This window comes from Magallana gigas, chromosome 2 (assembly GCF_963853765.1).
Source record: "Magallana gigas chromosome 2, xbMagGiga1.1, whole genome shotgun sequence".
Taxonomy (NCBI): domain Eukaryota; kingdom Metazoa; phylum Mollusca; class Bivalvia; order Ostreida; family Ostreidae; genus Magallana; species Magallana gigas.
The window spans coordinates 23,617,715-23,643,439 of NC_088854.1; the positions used below are offsets into that span (position 1 = coordinate 23,617,715).

Below are 25,725 nucleotides of genomic sequence, written 5' to 3' on the forward strand. Positions count from 1 at the left end.
AACCTCCTCATAATTAGTACCTCACCCCTTCTATGTGTACGGGTAATACACCGTCTAATAGCACCTAGTAGCCCCTTCCATGTATACTAGGAATACCCCGCTGTCATCTTGTTGTTTTAGCAATTAAAAGATAACACATGCTTAAGTACAGTACCTTTGATTGTGTATACGTAATTATATTACTGTTCTATATAGGAAATAAATTAATATGTTTACAAATCTACCTTATTTCTTCGTGTTTATATTTAATTATTATATTAATCATATATATCCTCTTTGTAGTTAGTTGTTTTTAACGGAATAACGTTACGTGAATTTTTTTTTGTCACAATTGCATAATGGTTTTGGTTTTGTGTTTCTTCGATGTTTTTTTTTTTATATATGAGTTATGATAATAAAAAAATAACGAGGTTTTGTATTTCCCAACGGTTTAATAAAGAAATATTTATCAAGTCCCTAAACGTCGTAATGTAGGTCACGAAAGATCCAGGACCCGAAAGGTCTGGGTCACGAAACGTCTTGTGAACCAAGTCACGAAAGGTCCGGGTCACGAAAAGTCTTGCATCCATGAAAGACACCTATACCTGAACGCACCCAAATGACCCATATTGTATCGCAAACGTTACAGTGCTTGTATTTCAAATCTAAACACTTGATAATTTATGGACCTGAAATTATTGTTCATATATAAATCTTGTGTAGTTCACAAATTGAAAAAGAAATCAGTTGGTTGTGTTTAATTTGGATTATTAGAGAAACTTGACGAAAACCGCTTGTGCGGTTTGCATGTGCACGGAACACACCCGTCGACATTCGATACGCCTCTAAATAGCGTCGTAGGGTCGAGAACGTCAAAGGTGTACCGAAAGTCATGTTGACAATTGATTTCCGGTTGGAAATGGCGAAGACGTTCCAGGGAAAATATTTCTTGATAAAGTAGTTAGTATTTATTTTCTAAACCTTTAATTTTTATTGCTTGATTAAACACACATTCGTTTAAATGTTTTACAAATGATCTCGAATTATTTGTTGACTGTCAAATTATAGATCTGTCTTTTATATGGACGTGAAACATAAGAGTTAGTCAGCAGGTTGGGGCCAATCGCCCAAATGTGATATGATCATGATAATGGCCCGTTTTGGGATAAAATAGCCAAACAGAATATAAATTTATATTGCCAGAAAGGAAATTTTTGATGTGGTAATTTTTTTATATAAATCCGTATTAATGTACATCAAATTAAACAACTTTTAGTTAACAAGTTTTCCTATAAGCCTATACAATGTCATGTAGTTCGTAAGATTGATCCCAAAAAAGTTTGGAATATAATGAGGGATCAATCTCCGTAATAGTACGGTTACAGAAAAACTTGTTTACCAAAAGTTAAAACATTTCACCTCGGCCTATAAAAAAATTGTGTGTTTAATTAGGGTACTAACACTGATGAAAAAAGTGTGACTAAAATTGGTAGCGAAACCTGGGCCAGGCAGGGATTTTCGAAAGTGAAAACCGGGTTTTTGTTGATTTCTTAGAAAATACTCGTTTGTTCTGTACGAAATTACAGGAATAAGGAACTCAGACACAGATATGAAAGGAGACGTGTGGTGTGTAAAATAAATAAAGACGTATTTATATATGTCACCGTTAGCTATCCGAAATAATTATTTCGGAGATAAAAAGTTTGTCCCGGGTAAACGTGTCCGGTTTTGTTCCATCCCGGGTTTATAATATTTGGCTATAATTTTATTAAATGATATTTATTGACGGAATCGTTGAATTATCTTAGTATCTAAACTTAAATAGCAATGATTTAATGCATAAGTTTCCAAATTAAACATGTAGTTCGCTTAATATCGCCAAAATTTGTAACTCGGGTTCGCTACCCATTTTAGTCACCTGAAAAATGAAAATCTGTAATAAATATTGAAAAACTCATTCTGTCATAATCAAAATTTCAGCGAAGACTAAACAAGATGTAATGAAGTATTCCTGCAAATTTCGTACAGAACAAACAAGTATTTTCTAAGAAATCAACAAAAACCCGGTTTTCACTTTCGAAAATCCCGGCCCGGCCCGGATTTCGCTACCCATTTTAGTCACTCTCATGAAAAAATTAGATTAGGTAGGTAGCCTAGGGATTTTTTTTAATTTTATCATATTTTTTTTCTGCATGAATCCTAAGAATGTTTGTTTGTGTCATATTTAAAAACAGATTTTTTAATAGAAATAATATAAATTCACAATCTGGTAAAAACAGACATCTAAAAATGGTAGGATCGGATTGCTTTTCATTTCCCCTGGAGTATGGGTTTTGACTCTAGGGCAGGGCCAAAATGGATATATAGGTGCTAATGCATATAATGTTTAAAAATTATCTTATTTACTCCCACACACCTGAAAGGAAAACTGAATTCATGATTTTGTAGACCAGATCTTTTAGTTTTTTGCAAAAATTATAGGTTTCATAGTTCTTTTTGAAAGATTTCAGGCAGGAGGTGGTCGTCATTACAATTTTATAATTTTTCTACTCCAGAATGAAACCTAATTAATTAAATGCATATATGAGACTCCTCGACAAGTTTGTGTATGGGTTATATATGCTACTTAGGTGACCGTTAAGGCCAATTGGCCTCTTGTTTTTTATTGTGCTATTGATATTAAACACACATTTTTTTCTTTACAGAGAGTGATTTTTATAGAACTTGACTATGGCCACTTCTTGGCCAGAAAATAATCCCGAGACCTTGGAAGATCTGTGCTTGAAAGTTGCGGCAAAAAATATTGATGCATATGCCGATAAATCAATTGATGGCTACACACTTAAGGAAGGCATCTCCTTGCAGCATCCAAGTTTATGTGATAAACTATTCCAATCGATGTATGAGGAGTACCCAACAGATTTAGCGTGGCTGAAAATTTTCAGAGACACATCTTTGACAAGATTAAACAGAGTTAATTTATCTTGGCGGCGCATTGATACTAGAGATTTAGAATTTATATGCAAACACCCCATTCGAGAACTTGATTTGTCTAACTGTCACCTCAAATGGGAACATGTACTAATTATCAATGAACTCGGTGGAAAACTTTTATCTCTCATAATTGATGATTCATTCGGACTTGTCCAAAGTTTAAGTGAGACCAAAGATTCTACACACGTAGATGAAGGAAAATTCTGTATAGAGTATGTCTTTAAGTGCCCAAAACTAAAGAAACTACTGCTAAGGGATGCTTATTTCAAGAATACTTCGATTGAGGATGGAACAAGTATATTACCAGCCATATTGAACCCATTGAAAAATTTGAACTCTTTAGATCTGTCATGTTGTGTTTTTGACATTGAACTTTTGGACTCTATAGATCAACTGGAGAACTTATGTTCCCTTTACTTAAGTGGAGTGAATATTGAGGATATGCTAGAGGCATTAAAAACTATTTGCAAAGCCAAAAAATTGAGGTAAGTTGAAGAGTTTTACAGAAAACCATTTACCAGAAATTAGCTATATCATCAGCAGCAGAAAGCCAAGGTCTGTCTTGTCTCTTTAACTTACATTAAGAGAAGTGAAAACAAGAGTTTTCGACGAAATTATTAAATATGTATATATATGCATGTAAAATTGCTCATAACTGAAGAAACCAATTAAAAATAAAGGAAGTCAAATTCATGCTTATTTTTGAACTGGTATAATAATGAACTCTGTAAATATCAGCCTCACATATAGCTGCACCATTACCTGTTTTAGACACCTGGATTTATCTGGATCTGAGGATGCCCCTCAAACCCACAATCATCCTGGAGACTGTTTGTCGTACATAGCTGATAACCTTCCTAACTTGACCTCTCTGGATATTTCAGCTACAAATCTAGCTAGCTATGGGACGCAAGCAAGTAACAGGTTTGTAAATTTATTTTTAAGACAGTTGAATGGTCAGGGCTATTTTTAGGCTATAAATTACCTCTTTTAAACGAAGAGCTCTGTATCAATATATAAGGAAATGTCAAATTTTAAATCCAAAATATTTAGAGTTTTTTCTTTACTAAATTGTAGTTTATGCCATAAATATCATTATGATGGGTAATATACTGACCACCCAGCCTCCTCAATGAAAAAATGTGTGGTACAGCAAAACAAACTTATGATCAAATCCATTTTTGTCACCTAGCTGGTTAAGCTAGGGATTTGTAAATGCTTTTCATGCTGTGGAATCATAAAATCTCATGAGGACCAATTCTGTGTTGCAGTTTTTCACAGGTTCATTGATTTGCATAAATGAAAACTGCATGTGTTTATTATTATTCATTATAATTAGTTCATTGAGGATGTACATTAATTTTGTGGATGAGGGGTTCCCACAAAATCCACAAAAATTGAGCATCAACAAATTCTAATGATTTCACAGTAGATGTATTTGCAAGTTTTGAATTGGAATCTTTTTCTTTCTTAAGAGAGTGTAGTATTCCTGGCCTGGAGGGAAAAGAATTAGAATTTCTTGGACTGATGGACTGTCCTGATAATCCATGTGAACGTCCAGACATACCAGCGAAACGGGTAATTATGTGACTATAATTCAAATGTGAAAGATCTGAACCAGCAAAAAATAACAGTTATATAGTTAATATGTACCTTGAAAAATTTATTTTGTCAATGACTATTTAGTGTATACTAAGATGTTGAATTTATCGATAACAATTCTGATCTCTTTTGAGAAAAAATGATTATCAATCTAGCCAAATATTAGGCAAGTGCAGATGGGGCTAATGAATTATCTGCTTTTCCAAGCAAAGAAAGTTGATGAACGTTAAATTTTCCTGTTGGAACAGGTGACGGGCACTAACACAGAGGCTCAGGTCCTACTGGCTGTGAGAGTCTACAAAGACAAAGAGAGTCTCTTATCATCAGCCCTCAATCATCTATTTCAAATGCTGCGCTATGAAGAAGTTCGGGATCAGTGCCAGGGTCTAGAGGTAATATGAAACAAAATCCAAACCACTGCACATCTTTCAGTGTCAGCTATTCTTAGATTGGCTCACTCCTTGTAGGGTCCTAATGGAATGATTCATTTTGTTTTGATATCTTAGTATGTTTGAATGTCTTTCTGTATTTTCTTTGTAGCTGATCTTGGCTGGGATGAAGCATAATTGGAAAAATAAGCAGGTCCAGATTTCTGGCAGGTTTGTCATTTTGTACATACAAATGATACAGTTGTAACACCTCATTCATAATCATTAAAGTGAGATAGAATAAAATCAGTCATGGAAATAAGAAAAAACAACACTTTGTGAACTTGCCTCTAAATTATTTATTTCCAACTGTGATAATTTTTTAATCTTTCTTTCAAAAAAGAAATATGTCTTATTTTACAGTGCTGCATTGTTCTACATTTTAAAAGGAGAGAATAGAGAGAAGGTCACTCATCTACAAAGGAGGTACATGCATAGTATAACAGTTTTTGCACACCCTCCCCCCCCCCCCCAGAAAAAAAAAGAAAAGAAAATCCAATCAATGTGCTTTATATAATCCAACTAAAATCTTGAAGTTTGTATGTTTTTATTATGAATAAAATACTTTTACTAATTTCAGGAAAGTAATTTTAACCCTACTGGATGCCATGGAACAGTTTAGACATGATCGCACAGTAGGTGCAATATGAATTACAACATCTATAAAGAACTTGTAATACATGTGTTAAATTATACTACAAATTGTGTTAAAGTTTTCCTAAACGAGAGAGAGAGAGAGAGAGAGAGAGAGAGAGAGAGAGAGAGAGAGAGGAGAGAGAGAGAATTGGTAACATTAACATGTAAAGTCAGTATTTTAAATGAACTCTTAGTTTAATTTTTAACCGGGTTTTCCAACGGAAAAATCCGGTTATTAAAATGGTGAAAATGGCGGGCGGCTGCCAAAAGGGTACCCTCATTGTACGGATAACTCCTCCTACAGTTTTCAAGATAGGAAGTTGTTCTTTTGCAGATCGATTGTACATATATCAGAGGTGTGCATATTGCTAGGATTTTGATTTCTGATTATTTATGAAAAAAATACCAGCTTTTGAACTTAGTCATTTTTTGGCAAAAAATTGCATATAGGATACCCTCATTGTATGGATAACTCCTCCTACAGTTTTCAAGATAGGAAGTTGTTCTTTTGCAGATCAATTGTACATATATCAGAGGTGTGCATATTGCTAGGATTTAGATTTCCGATAATTTATGAAAAAAATACCAGCTTTTGAACTTAGTCATTTTTTGGCAAAATATTGCATATAGGGTACCCTCATTGTACGGATAACTCCTCCTACAGTTTTCAAGATAAGAAGTTGTTCTTTTGCAGATCAATTGTACATATATCAGAGGTGTGCATATTGCTAGGAATTTGATTTCTGATTATTTATGAAAAAAATACCAGCTTTTGAACTTAATCATTTTTTGGCAAAATATTGCATATAGGGTACCCTTTCACCTTATCCATTTCACTGGATACGGGTTGACATGGATTATGGATACAGATCACATAAAAGAAAACCCGATTTGCTGTCACATTGACAGCTTTTCACTTGTTTATGAATGAATTTAAGGATAATGTATTTTCTTAAATTTTTAGATGTTGAGGAATGTCCTGTTGAATTTCTGTAGCATGCATCTTCCAGATAATTTGGTAAGAATTTGAAGAAGGGAAAAAATGAATCAAACTTTCGATAAAATGTTTCCCCCTAAAAACTGTTTTGTTCATTAATGTTAAATGCTGCTTGATGTTACTGCTAGATAGTAATACCTTATTTGAAGACAAGAAGCCAGAAACAAGAAAGTGTTAAATAAAATCACTGTATATGCTTATGATAATAGATTTTTTTTATCAAACTAAATAATGTTAACATTGTAGACCTTTTGTCACCACCGTATGATTCGGAATTTGATGGAGGTAGTGGTTTCTGATAACCAGGAAGATTTTATCCAGAAGCTGGGGATCATCCTGCTGAATTGTTTAGCCTGCCAGGTGGATGGGGAAGAGAAACTCACATTTGGGGAACTAGGAGCTATTGAGGTATAGGAATGGGGAAGAGACTCTTCAAGCGAGAGAGAGCTTATACATATTCAATTTGCATGGCTGTAGCATGAACTTTAGAAATTATAAATCCCAAATAAGTTCACAGTTTACAGTGCCAAAGATACTAAATTGATACATGTATATAAACGTATTGATAAAATAAATGTACATTTTATGACACATTTAATTAGTACTTACCTAATTATAGCATACTGGTTTAAAGTGCACAAGTATTGCACCATATTAATCAAGTACTATTTCATTTATTTTGAAAATTTGAATGTTTTGTGAGTTTAACTCCTATTAGAATGCACAGCTACATGTATGTGGTCTTGCATTTGTGCATTTGGTCATTAGCATTCAATCTAATCTAAATGCATTTACTTCAGGCAATGCTGAAAATCATCAGAAGGAAGTTGGCTCTGAATCAATGTGATGAGAACATGGAAGTTTCCTGGAGCATGATGTGGAACATCACAGGTTAGTGGATTTATCCACAGAAATTTTAGAACCAAGTGTAAAATTATCCATTTCTTGCCATCCCTTATTAAAAAAGCCACATACAGTAAAACAGGCTTACAATGAAGTGCCAGGGAGGGGCAATTGTGCTTTGTTATAAACATAATTTGTTCTATTCTTTAGCTTCACCTAAACAATAAAATGCTTTCTTTGGTGATTCATTCGGGGCTATGAAGATAGCGACATTGCAGAAAAAATACATAACCCACGTTAGCGGGTTATGTAAATTTTTTCTGCAATGATCGCTACCTTCAAAGCCCACATGAATCATCAAAAAAAGCATTTTACTGTTTATAGAAACATTTTTCTTCTAACTAATTAATAAATTGATTATAAAAAGTAAGTAAAATTCACTAAAGAAACAGCCAAATCGTCTCCTATGAGACTGAGTCTGACATCATTATGATTATTTCATGCAGTCTGTGATTTTTCTTAGGTCGCTGTAGGTTTCGACCAATCGAACTTTCAGCCGCTGTAGATTTCGATCAATCGATAAACAGGGTGTGTAGATTTCAGTCTGGCTGTTTCTATAGAGCTATGAATTAACGATAAGTTTCCTAAGAAATAGAGGGAATAATACTTGGTAGATGTAAATATAATGTTTTAATCTTACGTGGAATGAAAAACACCTCACTATAAGCGTCAATTCATTATAAGCGTGTTCGCTATAACCATGTTTTACTGTACACTGTATTTGGAAATTAAATGGATTTTTATTTAATACAAAAAGAGTTCAGAGACTTGAAAAATATTGTTTAACTGATACACATTTATTTTTTTAAACTTGATATGAATTTATAATAGCTTCATAACCTTTTACAGATGAAACTGCTGAAAATTGTAAGAGATTCATCGACAACAATGGACTAGAGTTGTTTAAAAGTTGTCTTGTGGTAAGCAAAATCTTGTTGACTTTTTGTGCTGTTTGTCGTATAAAGTTTGAAGTTCGAACGTGGATGTTAATCTCTGAGTGCTTGTTCTGGGAAGTGTTGCGAGTCCAATTTTTATGTAGTGGACTGATGATATAAACACTGTACTTACAATGTATAGTAGATAAAAGTAAGCAATCTAGAGGCATGGCTAGCAAAGAAGACAACACAATTACCAGTACATCTATTAAACATGAAAGATTTGGAAGTTTCAACAGAAAGTATGCTGTTGAAGTTCATACTGCACTCTGATAAAGTTTTTGGATGATTTTTTACTTTCAGCGTTTTGCGGATAAAGAAGAGCTGTTGAGAAACATGATGGGTCTGATGGTAAGTACAGAATTCAGTCAAAGACGCCGCAAATACATCCTATTTAACCATTATTGTGTGTATGATTTCCTGGAAATATTGTTGTTTTCCAATGACTTACTGGTGAACTTTTTTCTCTGAAGGGAAATATCGCAGAGGTTAGAGAACTCAGGAAGAAACTTATGGAAGGAGACTTTATGGATATTTTCTGGTAAATATAGACTACATACATGTTAAAACTATCCCAGAAATGTTACAGCTAGGATATACACTTAGTACATGCTGAAAGTATACAAGTACCTAATAACTATGCCTGTACCAGTTCATGTATTTAAAGAAATCTTCTAAAACTAAGGTTTTCCTCTGTAGTAAGTTAATGGAATCTGAAATGGATGGAATAGAAGTCAGTTACAATGCTGTAGGGATCTTTTCCCACATCACAGCAGATGGGGAAAATGCATGGACTATTTCTCAGCCGACCCGGAATGAAGTGATGATGAGAATGATGAGGGCCATTAAGAGGTGGCCTCTGGAAAGTAGGAGGAATATCAACTACAGGTACAAAAACAGGAGAGAGAGAGAGAGAGAGAGAGAATATTCCAAAATTCCATTTGAACAAAAGGTGCATTGATAGGATTAGTATATAAAAACTGCAGTAGTATAGAGTGTAGGGGATTACTTGTAATATATGTGTTTATATGTAATACATGTATAAGTTTTAGATTTTTCATGGACTTGACCAGCAATTTTTGTATAACATCATTATCTGGCTGTTTAACCTCCTCTAATTCCTTCCTATGTACTGTGTTATTTGAGTGCTGTAATTTCTGCTACAGGTCATTTGGTCCCATACTAAATCTCTTGAAGGCGTTTGACACTCCTGCAGCACAGTACTGGGCTGTGTGGGCTCTCTGTAACCTTACCAGGGTTTATCGTAAGTGTAAACTTTTCTTTCTAGAGGAAATGGAAGTTTTGAAAACTGCGTGATGACTCAGGGGATTGGTTAGTTGGAAAATATTCTCAACTTATTTTCTTTAACAGATAAATTATGGGCTTGTTTTAATTGTGTATAGTATTTGTGTAAAACAAAAATGTATTACAACCAGGTCCTTTAAATTTATTCATGTGCTTATATTGAGTGTTATGTAAATTGCCTTTGTTTTTACAGCTGAGCGATACTGCAGGTTGCTAAAAAGTGAGGGAGGGCTAGCATTATTAGAGACAGTTGAAGCAGATCCCAGAACTCTGGAGGAAGTGAAAACACTAGCACACACTGTGATAGAACAAGTTCGAAATGGTCCAGAGAAAGTGAAAGCAGAAAGTGAAAGTAACCCAGAGGACCAATCAGACGACTGATAAAACCTTTCCCTCTTTTTTTTTTTTAATAACCCTTTTTTTATCATCTTTACATTTGTTAATCTAATGGGAAGGGGGGGGGGGTCATATTTGTACGTACTATATCTTTATACTAAAATATTGTACTTTTTGATTGAGATATTAGATATTAATTTTGCTCTGCAGTATTTTTTTGAATTGTTTCTTGCAATGCTGTTGCATTTGTTTGATACACGCATCTACCATTACACAAGTTAAAATTAAACTTTTATGGATTGATCAATAATAAGAATTTTGAGATATTTTTTCCTGCAATGCTGTTTTATTCTTCTTGCTGCTTGTTTTGAAAATGCTCAGAAAATACTCATTTTATTATTCAAAGGGGAATTTTATTGCTTGATGAAATTGGCATGTCATTTCTCTTTTTTTTTTGGAGTGTGTTTAAAGACAGTATATATGATTGTATATGTATGAATATTGAAGCATTCTTTTCAGATGAGGAAAACCATCTCATGATGAAGTTATCTGTAAGTGCATAGTGCATGTATCATGTACTAACCGTGTTAAAATAAATCAAACAAGATATTTGTATTGTTGTCATTTCCCATAGGCACATTGTGCAGATATTTGAATTAAACACCATTGCCTAATCCTAGAGTACGTCATACTATAAACCAACTTTAAATCATTTCGCAAATTTCTTGTCATGAGTGTCCTGTCGTATGTTTCTAGTATATTATTTTCCCCGTGATCTACTCATTGATTGCAAAAATTAGATGCCGCAAACCAGTTTTTCTCTGGTAATTAAATCACACAAAAAAATTGTCACAAATAAAGTTGATTTACAGTATAAGGTGGGAACTTTTTATTGATGATACCGGTACACAGGACGTGTATTGTGGAACTTATTTTACCAGTTTGCTCAAATTCTTAACATCATTCTGATGCTAATTTTTTTTCTACATGATAGTTTTGTAAATGCATTTCAAATTTGAACTATTATGACTTCTTCATTATTATCAATTGAGTCTGTCCTATGGTTTTTAGCTCATCTGGATAAAAAAAATGGGTGCTTGTAGTTTACCCTCTGCACACTGGTGTCCCAAGTTTTTTTTGTTCAAGGATCCCTAGAGCTTCCCCTTTTTAACAAGACATCTTTGGATAATGCATCAAGGGTGTCAACACTACCAGTCAAGTTTTGAATGCAGCCTTTTAATAATTTTTTTTAGATAAATAGCTATGTTCAACTGTTTTGGAGCAGGTTTCATTCTTTAGCATCAGTAAACCCGATCTGAACAAAACTTATAAATCTTCCCTTGGTTACCAGTAATCAATATTATACACACTTCAGATGCTGTATTGCCTTTTTTTCTACATGAGGAACATATTAATGTTTTTGAAACTTCCATTCCTACCATGCTTATTTATTCAAATTCATACATTATGAATAGCTGGTTTATGCGACGAAATCCAAACAGTCGTTTTCACTAGGACAGAGTGAATCATCAGAACTCCTACTCTTTAAATATCTATCAGAAGATGGCCTAGCCACAAAAATGACCATTATGAATTTAAATTATTAAACATGGGTACAAATTGTAACCCAGCTATTGTGAGTAACATATTTTTTGAGATTTACTACCATTTGTCAAGTTAGTTTTTACAAAATTTAAAGGTATATTTTCATAATCTTTCTAATTTGATCTGCATTATTTAATTGGTGTTTCAAATTCATATCACTAATTGAATAAAAAGAGAACAGAAGTGGGTTGGAAATGTATTTATACACAATCAACAATGTTCATACAAAAAAGTATGATTCATAAAAATAAACAGATCATACAATGTAAAACAAAAAAGTTATCACGTTCAGTATGTCTTTTTTTTTTTTTTTTTTTTTACATAATAATCAACTGATACAGTCAATGTAAAAAACTTGAACCTTGGTGTAACAAAGCATGTCGACAAAAGCACTTCCATTGTAAGAGCTAATGATACATGGTTAAGAAACTTGTGATATACATGTATTTGCAGAACTGTAGTTCCTGTAGATAGCCAAGAAATCATCAAGTGTGGTGATTGAACAGGAAGTACAGTTCTATAATAATGTACACATGTATATGAACAAAGGTTAACACATAAATGCAGAATTATAACACATCAGTACATTGGATATGAAATCAAATACCAGATTTGTATGAAATTATCACTAAATGAAGTCAACAACAATTGTTTTTCATGATGAGAACTGTATGGACATGTAATGAAAAGAAGAATATGTTTTTGTCAAACTGGTATGCACAAAAGTTGCTGATATGTACCATATGGTTGCATTCATGTTCACGGATATTCTTGATTGTTTAAAAAAAAGAAATGATACAACAATACAATAAAAACTTGGATCTGGCAAGGAATCTTACACAGTGTGGAGTGTATGTACTACACAGTACACATACGTCCATTTGTTTCTAAAATTGCATTTGGTTTTGCATTCATTGTCAAAAATGTATACCGGTATGTAAAACATTTTCGTGATTGAAGTTTCCTTTGGAAGACAGAAATGGTTGATAATGCCATGACATGACACCATCAATAAATCATACTGAAGTTTTGTACGAATGGCCATCTTTTTTTCGTTTGTATTGCATGTGATCAAAATTTGGTGACTTCCACTTGAAGAACGGCTGGACTGTCATTGGCCAATTTGTCAGCACACAATGGTGGACTAGTCTGAACCAATGAACAAACTGGAATATCTTGGACAGGGGGCACTGTGTTGTCTGTCTGATCAGTCAATTTGTGAGGAATCTGGAATTCAGAGGAAGAATTGGTTTGGATGTGTGAACCATTTGATGAAAGGTTACTGCCTGCTACTGCATTATAATTGGGCTCACAATGATCAGTTTCATCTGTAGATACTGGCTCTTCTGCTTGGTTCAAGGAATGCCTTACATCTGTTGGGTCTCCTGGATTAGGAACTATAGGACTTGTGGAACAACATGGTAAGTCTGACTCTGTGAGACGATTTGGACCTGGTTGATTATTGGACTCTGGCTTTTTTGGGGTGCTGCTCTAAAAGGGAAAAGTCAAAATTAGTGTTGAATTGTCAAAAACGTCCTGTTTACGAATGTTAAATGGTGCGGTCACACAAATGCGATTTTTCCATCCGATTTCCTCATCCAATACACTTTCCACTAAAAATCGTACCGTGTGACCACCTTATTTGAAAGCAAAGTCTAAAAGTCAACTGAAAATTTTATAGTAGCTGATTTTCAATTGACCCTCTAGTATGAATTGTGACGTCAGAATATTCATGATAATCAGATTGATAGGATTGAAAATCCATTACAAAATCGTATTGCGTGATTACCTCAACAGTTGATTAAACTCAGCAAGTCTATAAAGCACAGAAAAAGTCAAACTATGACAGTTTGGAGCTCCCATAACTTACATATGAACAGGAGGTAGATGGGTGCTTCTTAATGACAGGGTCAGTCTGTGTTGCCATGTCTTTCATCTCCACAGAATTCTTTGATGCCTTCTGTACAATCAACACATCTGTGTCTGCATACATCGGCTCATTGGGTCCACATGCCACTGCCTTCTCTATTGATACTAAACAGAAAAGACAGAAAAGGATTTGTTCTCAAAATTACACAGTCATTTAATGGGATGCTACTGTGTAAATGCTTTTCAGTTCAATGTTGAAACAACCAAACTGTTTGTCATGATATAATGCTGTAAATGAGCACCAAAATGTCTTTATTTCATTCATTATACATGTACAAAATAAAAATCAGAAAACTAATGGCAATGGAATTTGAAATTTAAAAACTTATGTCTGGCACATAGAATCGTTTTTGAAAGTGGGGGGGTCAGACTCATCTACAAAAACTTGACAAGCAAAAAAAAAAAAAAAAAAAAAAAAGGGAAAGGTTGGGGGGGGGGGAACTCCATATTTATGTAAATTTAAGAATCAAAGTACTGAAGTACTGACGGGAGTTGATTTTATCGATTATCATTTATTCAAAATCAACGATATGTGATTTTGCATGGCAAGAAGTATCAGTAATCGAAATATTGCTGAGAAATTGTATGGATCCAGGCAAGATTGAACTCTTGTCTTGTTCAACCAAATGCTCGGCTGTCTCTGTTTATCTACGACAAGCAAGAGAGGCTCTGTTTTGTCGGATATTAACGGAGACAGCCAAGCTTCTGGTTGAACGTGACTACATTGAACTCCAGCGTAGGCATACTTACGACTTTGAAAAATATCTAAACTGTTTGTACAATTTAAAATCTTACTATTTTCATGGTATTAATAAATAAGTTTTCTTGAAAAACAATGCTTCAGAATGCATAGCATCGAATTTATCGATTATTTTCAAGAACTAAGTGTTGTCAGCGGTATTGATTTGTGCTTAGGTCCAAACACTGTTTCACTTTCGCTTTGCCCAAGTAAGTGCATAGGAGAGTTGATTAAAATCAACTCCCAAAAATCTTTGCTGCCCAAAAAAGTAGGGGGGGGGGGGGGCAGGCGCCCCTGATGCTATGTGCCTTTAAGTAGAAAATAGATACCAGCATGAAGACATCAGAACCTACCATGAACTTGTTATGTTGTTGAGCAATTAGTAGACACACAATGATCAAGCTTACCAATAGATTGATGGCACTGGGGGTTGCTGTAGGCATGGTTAAGTATGGCTCTTTCTCTCATGTCTCTGGGTTTCTTGGGGGAGAGGGATTTAGGCAACAAGCTAGCTTGGGAGGAAAGACTAGGAACCTTCACACCAACAGTTGTAAAATCCACATGGTCTATAAGAGCAAATATCAAATCAATTAGTGTGGGGAATACTTAGTTACTCTCTCTCTCTCTCTCTCTCTCTCAAAAAAACAAAAACAAAAAAAAGATGCTGCTTTGTGTGCGGTAAGTTCTCAAACTAAGTTTTGATGATATACCTGTCACTGTGTGGAGAGGGGAGTTCCCGACATCCACAGCCAGTGTGGTGGTGTTGACTGCTGGGTAATACTCCACGTTCTTCCAGTTCTGCTCCAGGGCTGGACCCCAGCTAGACTCTGCCTGACACAACTTTTTTACTCTCTGGAAGCAAAATTATACTCCAATTGTACTTTTATATAGAATTTTTCTATTCCTTAAAATTGTTTTCTGTTCAGAGGACAAAAAAAACAATTTCAATACTGTAAATTCCTAATTAAACGCGAGGAATTAATATCAGTGTAATATCGCGAGAATCTCGTCTCGCGAATTCTAAAATCTCACTTTAAATATTCGGACGCATGTAAACGACATGAAACTATGATACAATTTCGGCATTCGCGATTTTATGTTCTCGCGATTTAATGAAGAATCGTTGAATCGCGGAATTATGTACTCGTGTAAAATAAGGAATCTACAGTATTTATGGTGTAATGAACTTTGTACCTGCTTAAACTTGTTTATTCATATAAAGGTCAAACAAGAAGTTCTTAAAAGCATACATCTATAAACAGTTTCAATGGGTAGTGAGATATCTTACAGACAAAATTAGTCATTGACTCATTGGGCAAAGTTGGCAAATTAGAATATATTCAAGTCTGAAAGAAATTCTAGTTGTGTACCTTGAAAACTTGCCCTTTGCCGAGTGCCAGTTTACACACTATCCAGAGAGGAATGGCTAACACAGGAATGCTTGTGATGATGAAGCCCAGGACCTCAGACCAGGGCGGATAACTCTGGGTACTGTACTTGTCCGACAAAGACTTGTAACCAATGGCAGAAAATATGATGATGAACTGAAACGCACAAAAAATAGGCTTATAAATGACATGATTAATTATTTTTCAACAAATGTGATAAAAAAATGTATTTACTGAAACTGCTATTTTTGAAGAAAAAAAATCATCTCGAATTGTGAACATTACATTCATTTGCTTACTGGTATTTTTTCAATTTAGGTTATAAACATGTACATGTATAATAATCAAATCTGGAAAGTGTACACTCTTTTGTTCACAATTGTATATCTGTGGGGAAAAATATACTGGTACTAGTCTTAAGCTTTCTATGAGAAACGTTCAAAGTAACGGTAGAAAGAGTCACTTCCTCCAGGTGACTGCTTTTACTCACTGTGATGATGATGGGCGAGATGACCTTCCACATTGCCTTCCACCAGTATCCTACCGAGTGACCAATCATCTGCTTTATGTCTGAACAGAACTGTCGCACACCATACACCCATCCAATGGCGATGCACATAAATATGCCGTTTATCATAGTGGCAAAACCAGCTGCATACTCATCAATTAAGGTCAAAACATAGATCCCACCCTGTTAAGATAACAAGAATTTTATCACTTTTTACTAATAATCGTTAACATAAAATTATTTTGGAATTAACCAAAACTTAACTTTTCCCTAGCTTTTTTAAAAACATCAAAAGTATCAGAGATTCCCATGATCTATTGATTAGACTGAACAACACAAGTATTTGTAACATCACAGCCAACTTTGCCACCCCTTACCTGTGTAGACAGGGGTAATCCAAGAAAGAACAGGACAGAACAAACAAGGAACAGAACCACGATTCTCTTCCCCCGGAAGACAGATATGTTTTCATCCATGATTGCAGTGATGACAGTCTCGATGGTGACAAACTGGGTGCTTAGTCCCAGCATGATGATCATCAGGAAGAACAGGATGGACCACAGCGACGCGACAGGGAAGTAGGACATGGCCGCCGGATTGACCACAAAGGTCAGTCCTATCCCTTAAACAGAACCCAGAAAATCACCGACAGGATCTTTATGTGAAACAAGTTGTGTGCATTCTCCATTGTTTTCAATTTCTATTGAACTTATATTTAGTTAAAACAAATATCAAATAAGTTACTAATTTTTAGATTCATAACAAAATAGCCCAAGTTTAAAGGGGCATGGTCACGATTTTGGTCAAAAATTATTTTTCCGATTTTTAATATTTACAATGCTTCAGAAAGGCATTTTTAATCGGCAACCGAAAGGACTATGTACGGTTTTATGCATTTTTTGCCCCCAAAATCAAAGTTTTAGAAAGAGCTTTAAAAAGTAGGTGAAAGATATTTAAAACCATATTAGAAATAAAGGTGTAAAAGGTTATCACCACAGTGACGTCATAATGTAGACATGACATCATGAAGATTGCATTATTTTGATAAATTGATGTTTTGTAGCAAAATATGGGTGTTTTCCGATGGTTTTTCGACTCGGAAACATTGAGCGCAGGCTTGCTCAAGTACAATTTTTTAGTATAATGTGTATATCTATCTGACGAATAATATATGTTAAAATCGCACTTGAGCAGACCTGCGCTCTATACTTCCGAATGCAAAATATAGAGCAAAAATGAGAAAATTTTCACTTGTTTGCAAATTTGCGGGAATTAGGTCATTTAAGTGACGTCATAGATAAACAGCAAATGAGCAATGATGACTAAAATCAAGATTAAAGTTATAGGCATCCTCTATACAATGATTTGTGAAGATTTTATTTTTATACGATACTATTCAAAAATTGGTTAAAATCGGGGGCAGATATTTGACTAAACCGCACATAGTCCTTTGAGTTTCATTTGTTGAGTTATCTGCGAGTTACAGAGCTTGAAATTCTTCGCTATGTAAACAAAGTGTTTATTTACATTTTGAACGTAGAAGTAAAAATTTCAGTTTTAAACCTAAAACGAATGTGTTAAACGTTAGGAACTGTTTATCTATGCTTTAAACAAATAAAAAGGTAGACAAATAAGCTGGAAAAGGATTTTTTACTGATATATTGAACCTATGTAAACAAAAACTGGGCACGAGCCTTGTTTACATGAAAAAGAATTGTGAGCCCTATATCTTAACTTTACGAATGATTCTCAAATTTAATTTGATCATTATTAATGAATTTCTAAAGCAATGTAAATAAAAAAAAACCATAAAAAAAAGACTGACCAAAATCGTGACCATGCCCCTTTAAAGGGAAGAAATAAAGTTTGTTTACCTGATGTTATGACCTTCTCGATATCTGTGTCAAGTTCGTTGCTTAGGACGCCCATCATGGCAAACACCGAGAATCCAGCCAACACACTCATAAGAGTATCACCCAAACATATCAAAATAGCATCACTGAAATAGAATATCACACCATCTTGTTATTTCCGTAACTAATAATTACATTATATAACATACAAGTAAAACATATTTTGAAATTCTTTGCTTTAAATATTTCACATAATTATCAATACTTAAATTGATTCATTCAAATGAGGACACATTCTTTTATGATTCAAACAAAATATAAATATATTTTTTTTCAACTGTTACTTCACTGACCTATAAATGTTATTATGGAATTTATTGTAACTGGCCAGAGTGGTCAATCCCCCCATACAGACAGACAGACTGAAGAAGACCTGAACCGCCGCGTCCGCCCACACGCTGGGCTCCTGGAGCTTCTCCCACTTGGGGGTGACGTAGAACTTAATCCCAGTCATGTTTCCCTCCATGGTCAGAGCCCGAATCAGGAGAGTCAGCATAATAAGGAATGGGAAAATGACCACAAAGTATGCCACCTGTTAAAATGAATAAAAAAATTTAAATCATGCATCTTAGGAAATTGTAGTAGTGGTTAGTAATTCTCAGAAATAACTCTGTCAAAATGAAATGTGAAATGAGAAACCAAAATATTTTATTCACAAACTGCACACACTAGCAAATCTGTATTATAACTGTGCTACAAGGTGTGTTACCTGACATTCTTGTTCACTGGATAATCTAAAGAAAACCACAAATTATTAAATAAACTCCCCTTTTTTCTCGCTTTTTTATGCCATGATAATGATTGAATGATCTTGAAGATAAATAAATTCTTAGTTTGCTGCCCGGCTTCTAAAACTGAGTGTGCGAAGAGGTGAGAATGATTTCTGGAACTTACCTTTCCTGAGGTGCGGACCCCCTTGACGAGGCAGATGAACACAATGGCCCAACAGAGCAGAAGACATAAAGCCAGTTCATACTGCACGCTGCCTAGGTCACTCATGCTACTGGAACGCTTTAGTACTCTGTTGCTACAAAAGTTAGTTTAAAAAATAAGGAGACTAATCGCTAAAATTAAATAACGCAAACTGATTTTAAATAATAATTGATCCATATACTCCTTAATCTTGGGACAGTAGTAATTTGTCTGTTCTGGAAATTGGACTCATGCATAAGTCAAATGAATGGACCCAAAGGTCCTCCATCTTTTTCAAATATTGAAATTACCATATTCTAATATATTGTTGTAACTATTTAGCATGCATTCATACAAAAATATTGAATATGCAGGGAATGAATGTCTCAAAATAACTCTTATCAGTAGACACCTAAATATTAATAAGAACTAGCAGATTTTGACCAGGGCTGGCAACTTTTAAGTGAAGTCAGCAAAGTAGAAGAGCTGACATTTTTTATTTTTATTTTTTGGGGGTTTGGGGGGATGTGTTTCAACTCTGCATAGTGAACTCTGCTTAGTGCATAGAGTAAAACTTGCTTGCTTATAAGGAAATCATATTCATAGTTCTATAAAATTGAAAATTCTTTTGAATATAAACATAAGAAGGTGATTTGATATAAATGATTGGTCTGTAGATCAAAGATTTTCCTTCATTTTCCTTCATTTGCATTTCAAATATTAAATGAGTTTTACTGTATATATAATCTTCATACATAAAAACATCATGCCCTTAATTGTTAACAGATCAGTTTAACAGAATCAAAAAGTCAAATAACATGGCCAATTTTCGTTTAGACCTAGAAAATCTTGGCCTTCCAAAAAAATCTTAGATGTTTTAGCTGACTTCAAAATATTATTTTCATTTATTCAATAAATGTTCCCTGACCTGCAAAGATCAACAAGGCAATTATGGTCGATAGAATTTGAAGCTATTGAACATTTATCTGGGATCAAAATTTTCTAATGAAATATTAATTCTAATATTGAAATTTGCAATCCAAGAATTACAAATTTCCAAAGCCTTTTAAAAGCACGTTTCAAATAACTGCACACCTGCTGCCTCAAATGACCTTAGCTTCCATGAATGTCAGTGTTCAATAACTAATTCAAAAGTATTAATCTTTCATAATTGATAAATGCCCGACCCATCATAGTTTGTGTAATGTTCCTCCACTGAATACACAAGATATCACAACTATTGAAGGGGGGCAATTAATATATTTAAAACCCACAAGCTGCGATTTGATGATATGAACACTATTTTTACATCTTGACATGTTGTTCCAAACTTTCTCTCTGAATGGAAATAATAATGCTGATGGAAATAACTATCTTGTACATTGCATGCACATTAGCAGGAATTGAAAATCAATTCATAAGAATTTTTTTAAAATCCATACAACAATACATCAATTTCATGAAATTGTCTAGAGATGGCCATGGACCAGGGTGTACATATTAACATGCAGTTCCAATAATGTTTTTGATTTTGAGCTCCTTTAGTTAGCTATTAGAAATACATGAACAAATCAAACCTCTCCCTACCATTACTGTCACATAAATGCATTTGAAGAAAGATCATCTGAAGGTAGATCACTGTATCATTTCTAGACCAAAAGGTAGGAGTTTTTCATTGAAGTGAAAAATTATATAAAACATCAACAGCAGTAAGATAATATATACAGCTTTATCATAAAAGTACTGACAAAGAGATTGAACAGTCAAAATCTAAGGACCCAAAAAGTGGATATCAAATGTTGTTAATGTACGGTACAAGTACTGTCATGACTGATATGAAACCTGCAGACAGGTGATGACCAGTTAGTTCTCAGTCTCTCCGTACACCTCCCCATGTAAACACAGACTGACACACACAATAAAACCCACAACAAAGACTTGCAGCAGATCCAGTCATTTCGTGAGTGTCAAGGACCTCCTTGACTTGCGATATTTGGCTTTTGACCCCACAATTTCTGTGTCAATGATGTATCCCCCTCTCATAAAGTGACCTTGAATTAGTTTCAATGAGGGGAGTGACCAGATCTGTATCCTTCATATTCCACTTATTTATTGTAACAAAGGGAGTTGCCTACCTATCATTTGTACTTCTAGGCATTGGGTACCTCTAAGATCTTTCAGCTGCGCATTTCTCAGTTCAAATGAAATAGGGCAGTACATAAAGTTCAAAGTCTAAAGTAGAGACTATTCAAAACTTGATTGTAAATATCAAATGATTCAAAACATGAATTCAAATCAAAGAAGTAGACAGAATCAGAATGCAAGATAAGGTTTGCTTACTTCACAACAGCTTTTGCATTAGGAATTTTTCACCATGTTTTATGGTAAAAGATTTAAATCAAGATAAACCAAGGTGCAATTCAAAGTGCATTTGTTTGTCAAATTATGAGCAATTCAGTTTATAGCATACTCTGTAGAAATTACTTGAACAGAGAGAGAGAGAGAGAGAGAGAGAGAGAGAGAGAGAGAGAGAGAGAGAGAGAGAGAGAGAGGTAAAATATGAATATACAGAATAGAGAGCAGAGAAAAAATATACTTGTATATCAAAATATTATTAAAGCAAAAGAGAGAGAGAGAGAGAGAGAGAGAGAGAGAGAGAGAGAGAGAGAGAGAGAGAGAGAGAGAAGGGGAGGTAAAATATGAATATACAGAATAGAGAGCAGAGAAAAAATATACTTGTATATCAAAATATTATTAAAGCAATCAAAAGATTCTACGACAAAAGCAGTCCAAGAGTCCATCATGAAATGAGCTAACACCTTTATAAATGGTATGTACATGAACCAGGCATGTGTTAACTGTGGGTCACTCCCACTTGCTTGAAGTACTCTTAACTTATGTGCCTCTCACACTCACTATAGAAGTACTTCTCACTGATATGCCCCTAACACTCACTGAAGTACTTCTTACAAATATGCCCCCCACACACATTAAGACTTCTCCTCAATTATACAACATTCACACTGACCAGAATTGCTTCTCACTAATGTTCCCTCACACTGGTTAGAAGTACTCCTCACTAATATGCACCTAACACTACGTAAAACTACTCCTCAATAATATGCCCCTCACACTCACTAAAATATTCCTCTTTAATATGTCCCTAACACTCACTATTTGTCCCTAATCCTGACTAGAAGTACTCATCACGAAAGTGCCCTTAACACTCACTAGAAGATCTCATCACTAAAGTGATAACTAGAAGTGCTCCTTACTACTGCACCCTAACATTTACTTTAAGTGCTCATCACCACTGTGCCCCTCACACTCACAAGAAGTGCTCCTCATTACTGTGCCCCTTACAATCACTAGAAATGGTCCTCACTACTGTTCCCCTCACACTCACTAGAAGTGCTTCTCACTACTGTGCCTCTTACACTCACTAGAAGTGTTCCTACTGCATCCCTCACCCTTACTAGAAGTGCTCCTCACTACTGTGCCCCTCACACTCACAAGAAGTGCTCCTCACTACTGTGCCCCTTACAATCACTAGAAATGGTCCTCACTACTGTTCCCCTCACACTCACTAGAAGTGCTTCTCACTACTGTGCCTCTTACACTCACTAGAAGTGTTCCTACTGCATCCCTGACCCTTACTAGAAGTGCTCCTCACTACTGTGCACCTCACTCTTACTAGAAGTGCTCCTCACTACTGTGCCTCTTACACTCACTAGAAGTGCTCCTCACTACTGCAACCCTCACCCTTACTAGAAGTGCTCCTCACTCCTGCACACTAACATTTACTTTAAGTGCTTTTTACTACTGTGCCCCTCACACTCACAAGAAGTACTTTTCACTACTGTGCCCCTTACACTCACTAGAAGTGCTTCTAACTACTGCATCCCTCACCCTTACTAGAAGTGCTCCTCACTACTGCACCTTCACACTTACTAGAAGTACTCCTCACTGGGACTGGTCAGCTTCCTTGAGTTGACCCAAGAGGAGTTGAGGAAAATGCTGTCTCCCACCTTGTCCCTCAGCTCGCTGATGCAGGATATGACTGGGTTATTCATTCGCATCGTTTGATTGGTCAATGAGCAGTTCAGTAAAGTCTCCACACAGGAGATGTTATTCACTGTTGGTTCATACAGATGTGATATGTTCAACCAGGAGCAGTTGGTGATTTCATACTTGTTCAAACTGCATGCTGTAATAAAAACAGACACACTTGACTAGCTTGTAAACAATGATCAAATATTGAATTTATTCTTTACAAAAACTAACCCCTAAGCATATCTTGCTTAATGTAACACTGGAAATATTTTGATACAGAATACAGGTAAACAGACAAATATAAAATCAGCAGTTGCAAAATGGTTTATGAAAGGATGACAAAGATTTACTTTTAAAAATCCCTAACTATGATTTTAATGACAATCATGCAAGATAATTACCGCTGAAGTTTAAAGACAAGAAGTTCCGGCAAAGATTATCAAGTTCCTTTGAAGGTTTACTAATCATCTCTCAGGAGACATATTACGTTCATCATTAGGACATTAATAACGTTGTAGCAACGCAATCAGTAAGTTGATAATGCATGCCTCTTTGATTGAGAGTATCTTAAAGGTTCAAAAACTTGCAGACATGCACTTCGATTTTAAACCTATTGTTGACCTATCGCCATTCTTAACTGCCATTGATCTCTGCCCTTGACCTTAGTATTCTGATACATGACGTTAAATCATTTGTAGCACCTGATGAAACTTACTGTCTTGGTTCCATGGGTTGCTACAGGTAAGCCAGGGCAGGGCGGCCATCATGGAGGAGAAGAGATAGTGGAAGGCCCAGGCATTGACCATGTTGTAGTAGATCCCTACTAGTGTGGAGGCCAGGACCATGGATATACCAATGCCTGAAACAAGTAACAATTCCTGATAGAAGTAGCTACCATGGACCATAGAATTATACCAATACCTGAAACACTTTGGTATAGAACCATAGATATACCAATACCTGAAACACTTTGGTATAGAACCATAGATATACCAATACCTGAAACACTTTTTTATAGAACCATAGATATACCAATACCTGAAACAAACATCACAATTCCAGATAGAGGTAGTACTAAGGAGCATAGATATATCTTACCTCCTGCTAAATTGTAAGGAAATCATTGGCTTACAGCAGTCATGTGGAGACTGTGTATATTCCATACACAGTCAGTACAAAATATATCCCCCATTGAGCATTATGACATCATTCTACGAGTATTATGACGTCAAGTTTCGTACCCAAATTGAAACTTGAAACTTTTTTATAAAACCCTTGATTTTTATCTTTATGTCATTTACACAAAGGCAGTCGGTAAGATATAATAATCGTTACATAGTCATGTAGTACCCAGTCACTAAATAACTATGTAACTAATAATACCAATACCTAAACAATCAGGTATAGGACCATAAATATAATAATACCTAAAACAACCAGGTATAGAACCATATACATACCAATACCTGAAACAACCTGGTATAGAACCATATACATACCAATACCTGAAACAACCAGGTATAGAACCATACACATACCAATACCTAAACAATCAGGTATAGGACCATAAATATAACAATACCTAAAACAACCAGGAATAGAACTAAATACATACCAATACCTAAAAAATCTGGTATAGAACCATAAATATAACAATACCTAAAACAACCAGGTATAGAACCAAATACATACCAACACCTAAACAATCAGGTATAGGACCATAAATATAACAATACCTAAAACAACCAGGTATAGAACCATATACATACCAATACCTAAACAATCAGGTATAGGACCATAAATATATCAATACCTAAAACAACCAGGTATAGAACCATATACATACCAATACCTAAACAATCAGGTATAGGACCATAAATATAACAATGCCTAAAACAATCAGGTATAGAACCATATACATACCAATACCTGAAACAACCAGGTATAGAACCACAGATTTACCAATACCTGATTCAATCAGAACTTTAGATTGCTAGTTCTGATATGCACCAATTTCAAATGGTGACCTTTGTTTTTAGGTTTTTGGTAATCAATAATGTTACATAAATGCCTTTTCAAAAATAGCTAAACATTTTAAAATAATTTCATCTAAATCATCACCAATCAAATATAACACATATATTTTTGGTACTGAATTTAACTGAAATTTGATCTGCAAATTTTAAAAGCTTTTCTCTAATTTGAGAGCAAAATGGTGTAACAACAGCTATAGAATGTATTCAGGTTTAATTTTGGACAGATTGTTTGTTTTTCTCTTAAAACTAATATCAATTAAAGTTCAAGTTCCAAAGTAAATGTAACCATCTCATAAAATCATAAAGGCCTATAGTTACTTACGTTTACACAATTTTAGTAGTGTAAAACATTTAAAGGTTTACTAACCTACTTTTTCAAATCTCAACCTTACCAAAAATTATATTATTAGGGAATCACTTTATAAGTTGAAGACTTTGTGTTCAGACCCTTTGTATATTGTGTATAATATGCAACAAAATATGATCAAAACAAAACAATCTCCCCCAAAAAGTCCTACCTGATTTCT

The 25,725-nt window shown here is 34.8% G+C and overlaps 2 protein-coding genes across 7 annotated transcripts in view; one reads left to right on the forward strand and one right to left on the reverse strand.

Moving 5' to 3' along the window:
- Positions 1-781: 781 nt before the first annotated feature.
- LOC105347578 (protein zer-1 homolog) lies at positions 782-10,724 on the forward strand. 3 transcript variants are annotated; one of them, XM_011456725.4, is made up of 17 exons: positions 782-939; positions 2,685-3,458; positions 3,745-3,897; positions 4,449-4,551; positions 4,824-4,967; positions 5,116-5,174; positions 5,367-5,429; positions 5,584-5,638; positions 6,604-6,657; positions 6,883-7,044; positions 7,437-7,527; positions 8,389-8,459; positions 8,778-8,825; positions 8,948-9,015; positions 9,174-9,362; positions 9,641-9,738; positions 9,973-10,724. In XM_011456725.4, exons 2-17 carry the CDS (start codon positions 2,710-2,712, stop codon positions 10,158-10,160), a joined length of 2,295 nt encoding a protein of 764 aa, XP_011455027.3. In that variant the 5' UTR covers positions 782-939; positions 2,685-2,709; the 3' UTR covers positions 10,161-10,724. The 3 variants fall into 3 exon arrangements, with proteins under 3 accessions (XP_011455027.3, XP_011455029.3, XP_019930598.3); XM_011456727.4 differs by having other exon boundaries at positions 832-936; XM_020075039.3 differs by lacking the exon at positions 782-939 and adding an exon at positions 1,968-2,123.
- Positions 10,725-11,904: 1,180 nt separating this feature from the next.
- The window catches only part of LOC105323021 (uncharacterized), a 66,476-nt gene continuing 52,655 nt past the window's right edge, over positions 11,905-25,725 (reverse strand). For 3 of the 4 annotated variants that reach the window (XM_066075717.1, XM_066075718.1, XM_066075719.1), the window contains 12 exons: positions 23,878-24,021; positions 23,061-23,316; positions 19,092-19,224; positions 18,491-18,729; positions 18,159-18,283; positions 16,662-16,906; positions 16,267-16,467; positions 15,759-15,932; positions 15,099-15,240; positions 14,796-14,954; positions 13,591-13,754; positions 11,905-13,211 (listed from right to left, as the gene is read on the reverse strand). In XM_066075717.1, coding sequence (XP_065931789.1) covers positions 12,792-13,211; positions 13,591-13,754; positions 14,796-14,954; positions 15,099-15,240; positions 15,759-15,932; positions 16,267-16,467; positions 16,662-16,906; positions 18,159-18,283; positions 18,491-18,729; positions 19,092-19,224; positions 23,061-23,316; positions 23,878-24,021 — 2,402 coding nt within the window. In that variant the 3' untranslated portion in view covers positions 11,905-12,791. The remainder of the gene's footprint in view (positions 13,212-13,590; positions 13,755-14,795; positions 14,955-15,098; positions 15,241-15,758; positions 15,933-16,266; positions 16,468-16,661; positions 16,907-18,158; positions 18,284-18,490; positions 18,730-19,091; positions 19,225-23,060; positions 23,317-23,877; positions 24,022-25,725) is intronic. The other variant, XM_066075720.1, reaches the window with a different exon arrangement.

Excerpts from the sequence above, each read along its gene's own strand:
- LOC105347578 (XM_011456725.4), top strand. The coding sequence starts at position 2,710 with ATGGCCACTTCTTGGCCAGAAAATAATCCCGAGACCTTGGAAGATCTG. Across the intron at positions 3,898-4,448 it reads GGGACGCAAGCAAGTAACAG|AGAGTGTAGTATTCCTGGCC; the intron begins GTTTGTAAATTT and ends TTCTTTCTTAAG. Across the intron at positions 9,016-9,173 it reads GACTTTATGGATATTTTCTG|TAAGTTAATGGAATCTGAAA; the intron begins GTAAATATAGAC and ends TTTCCTCTGTAG.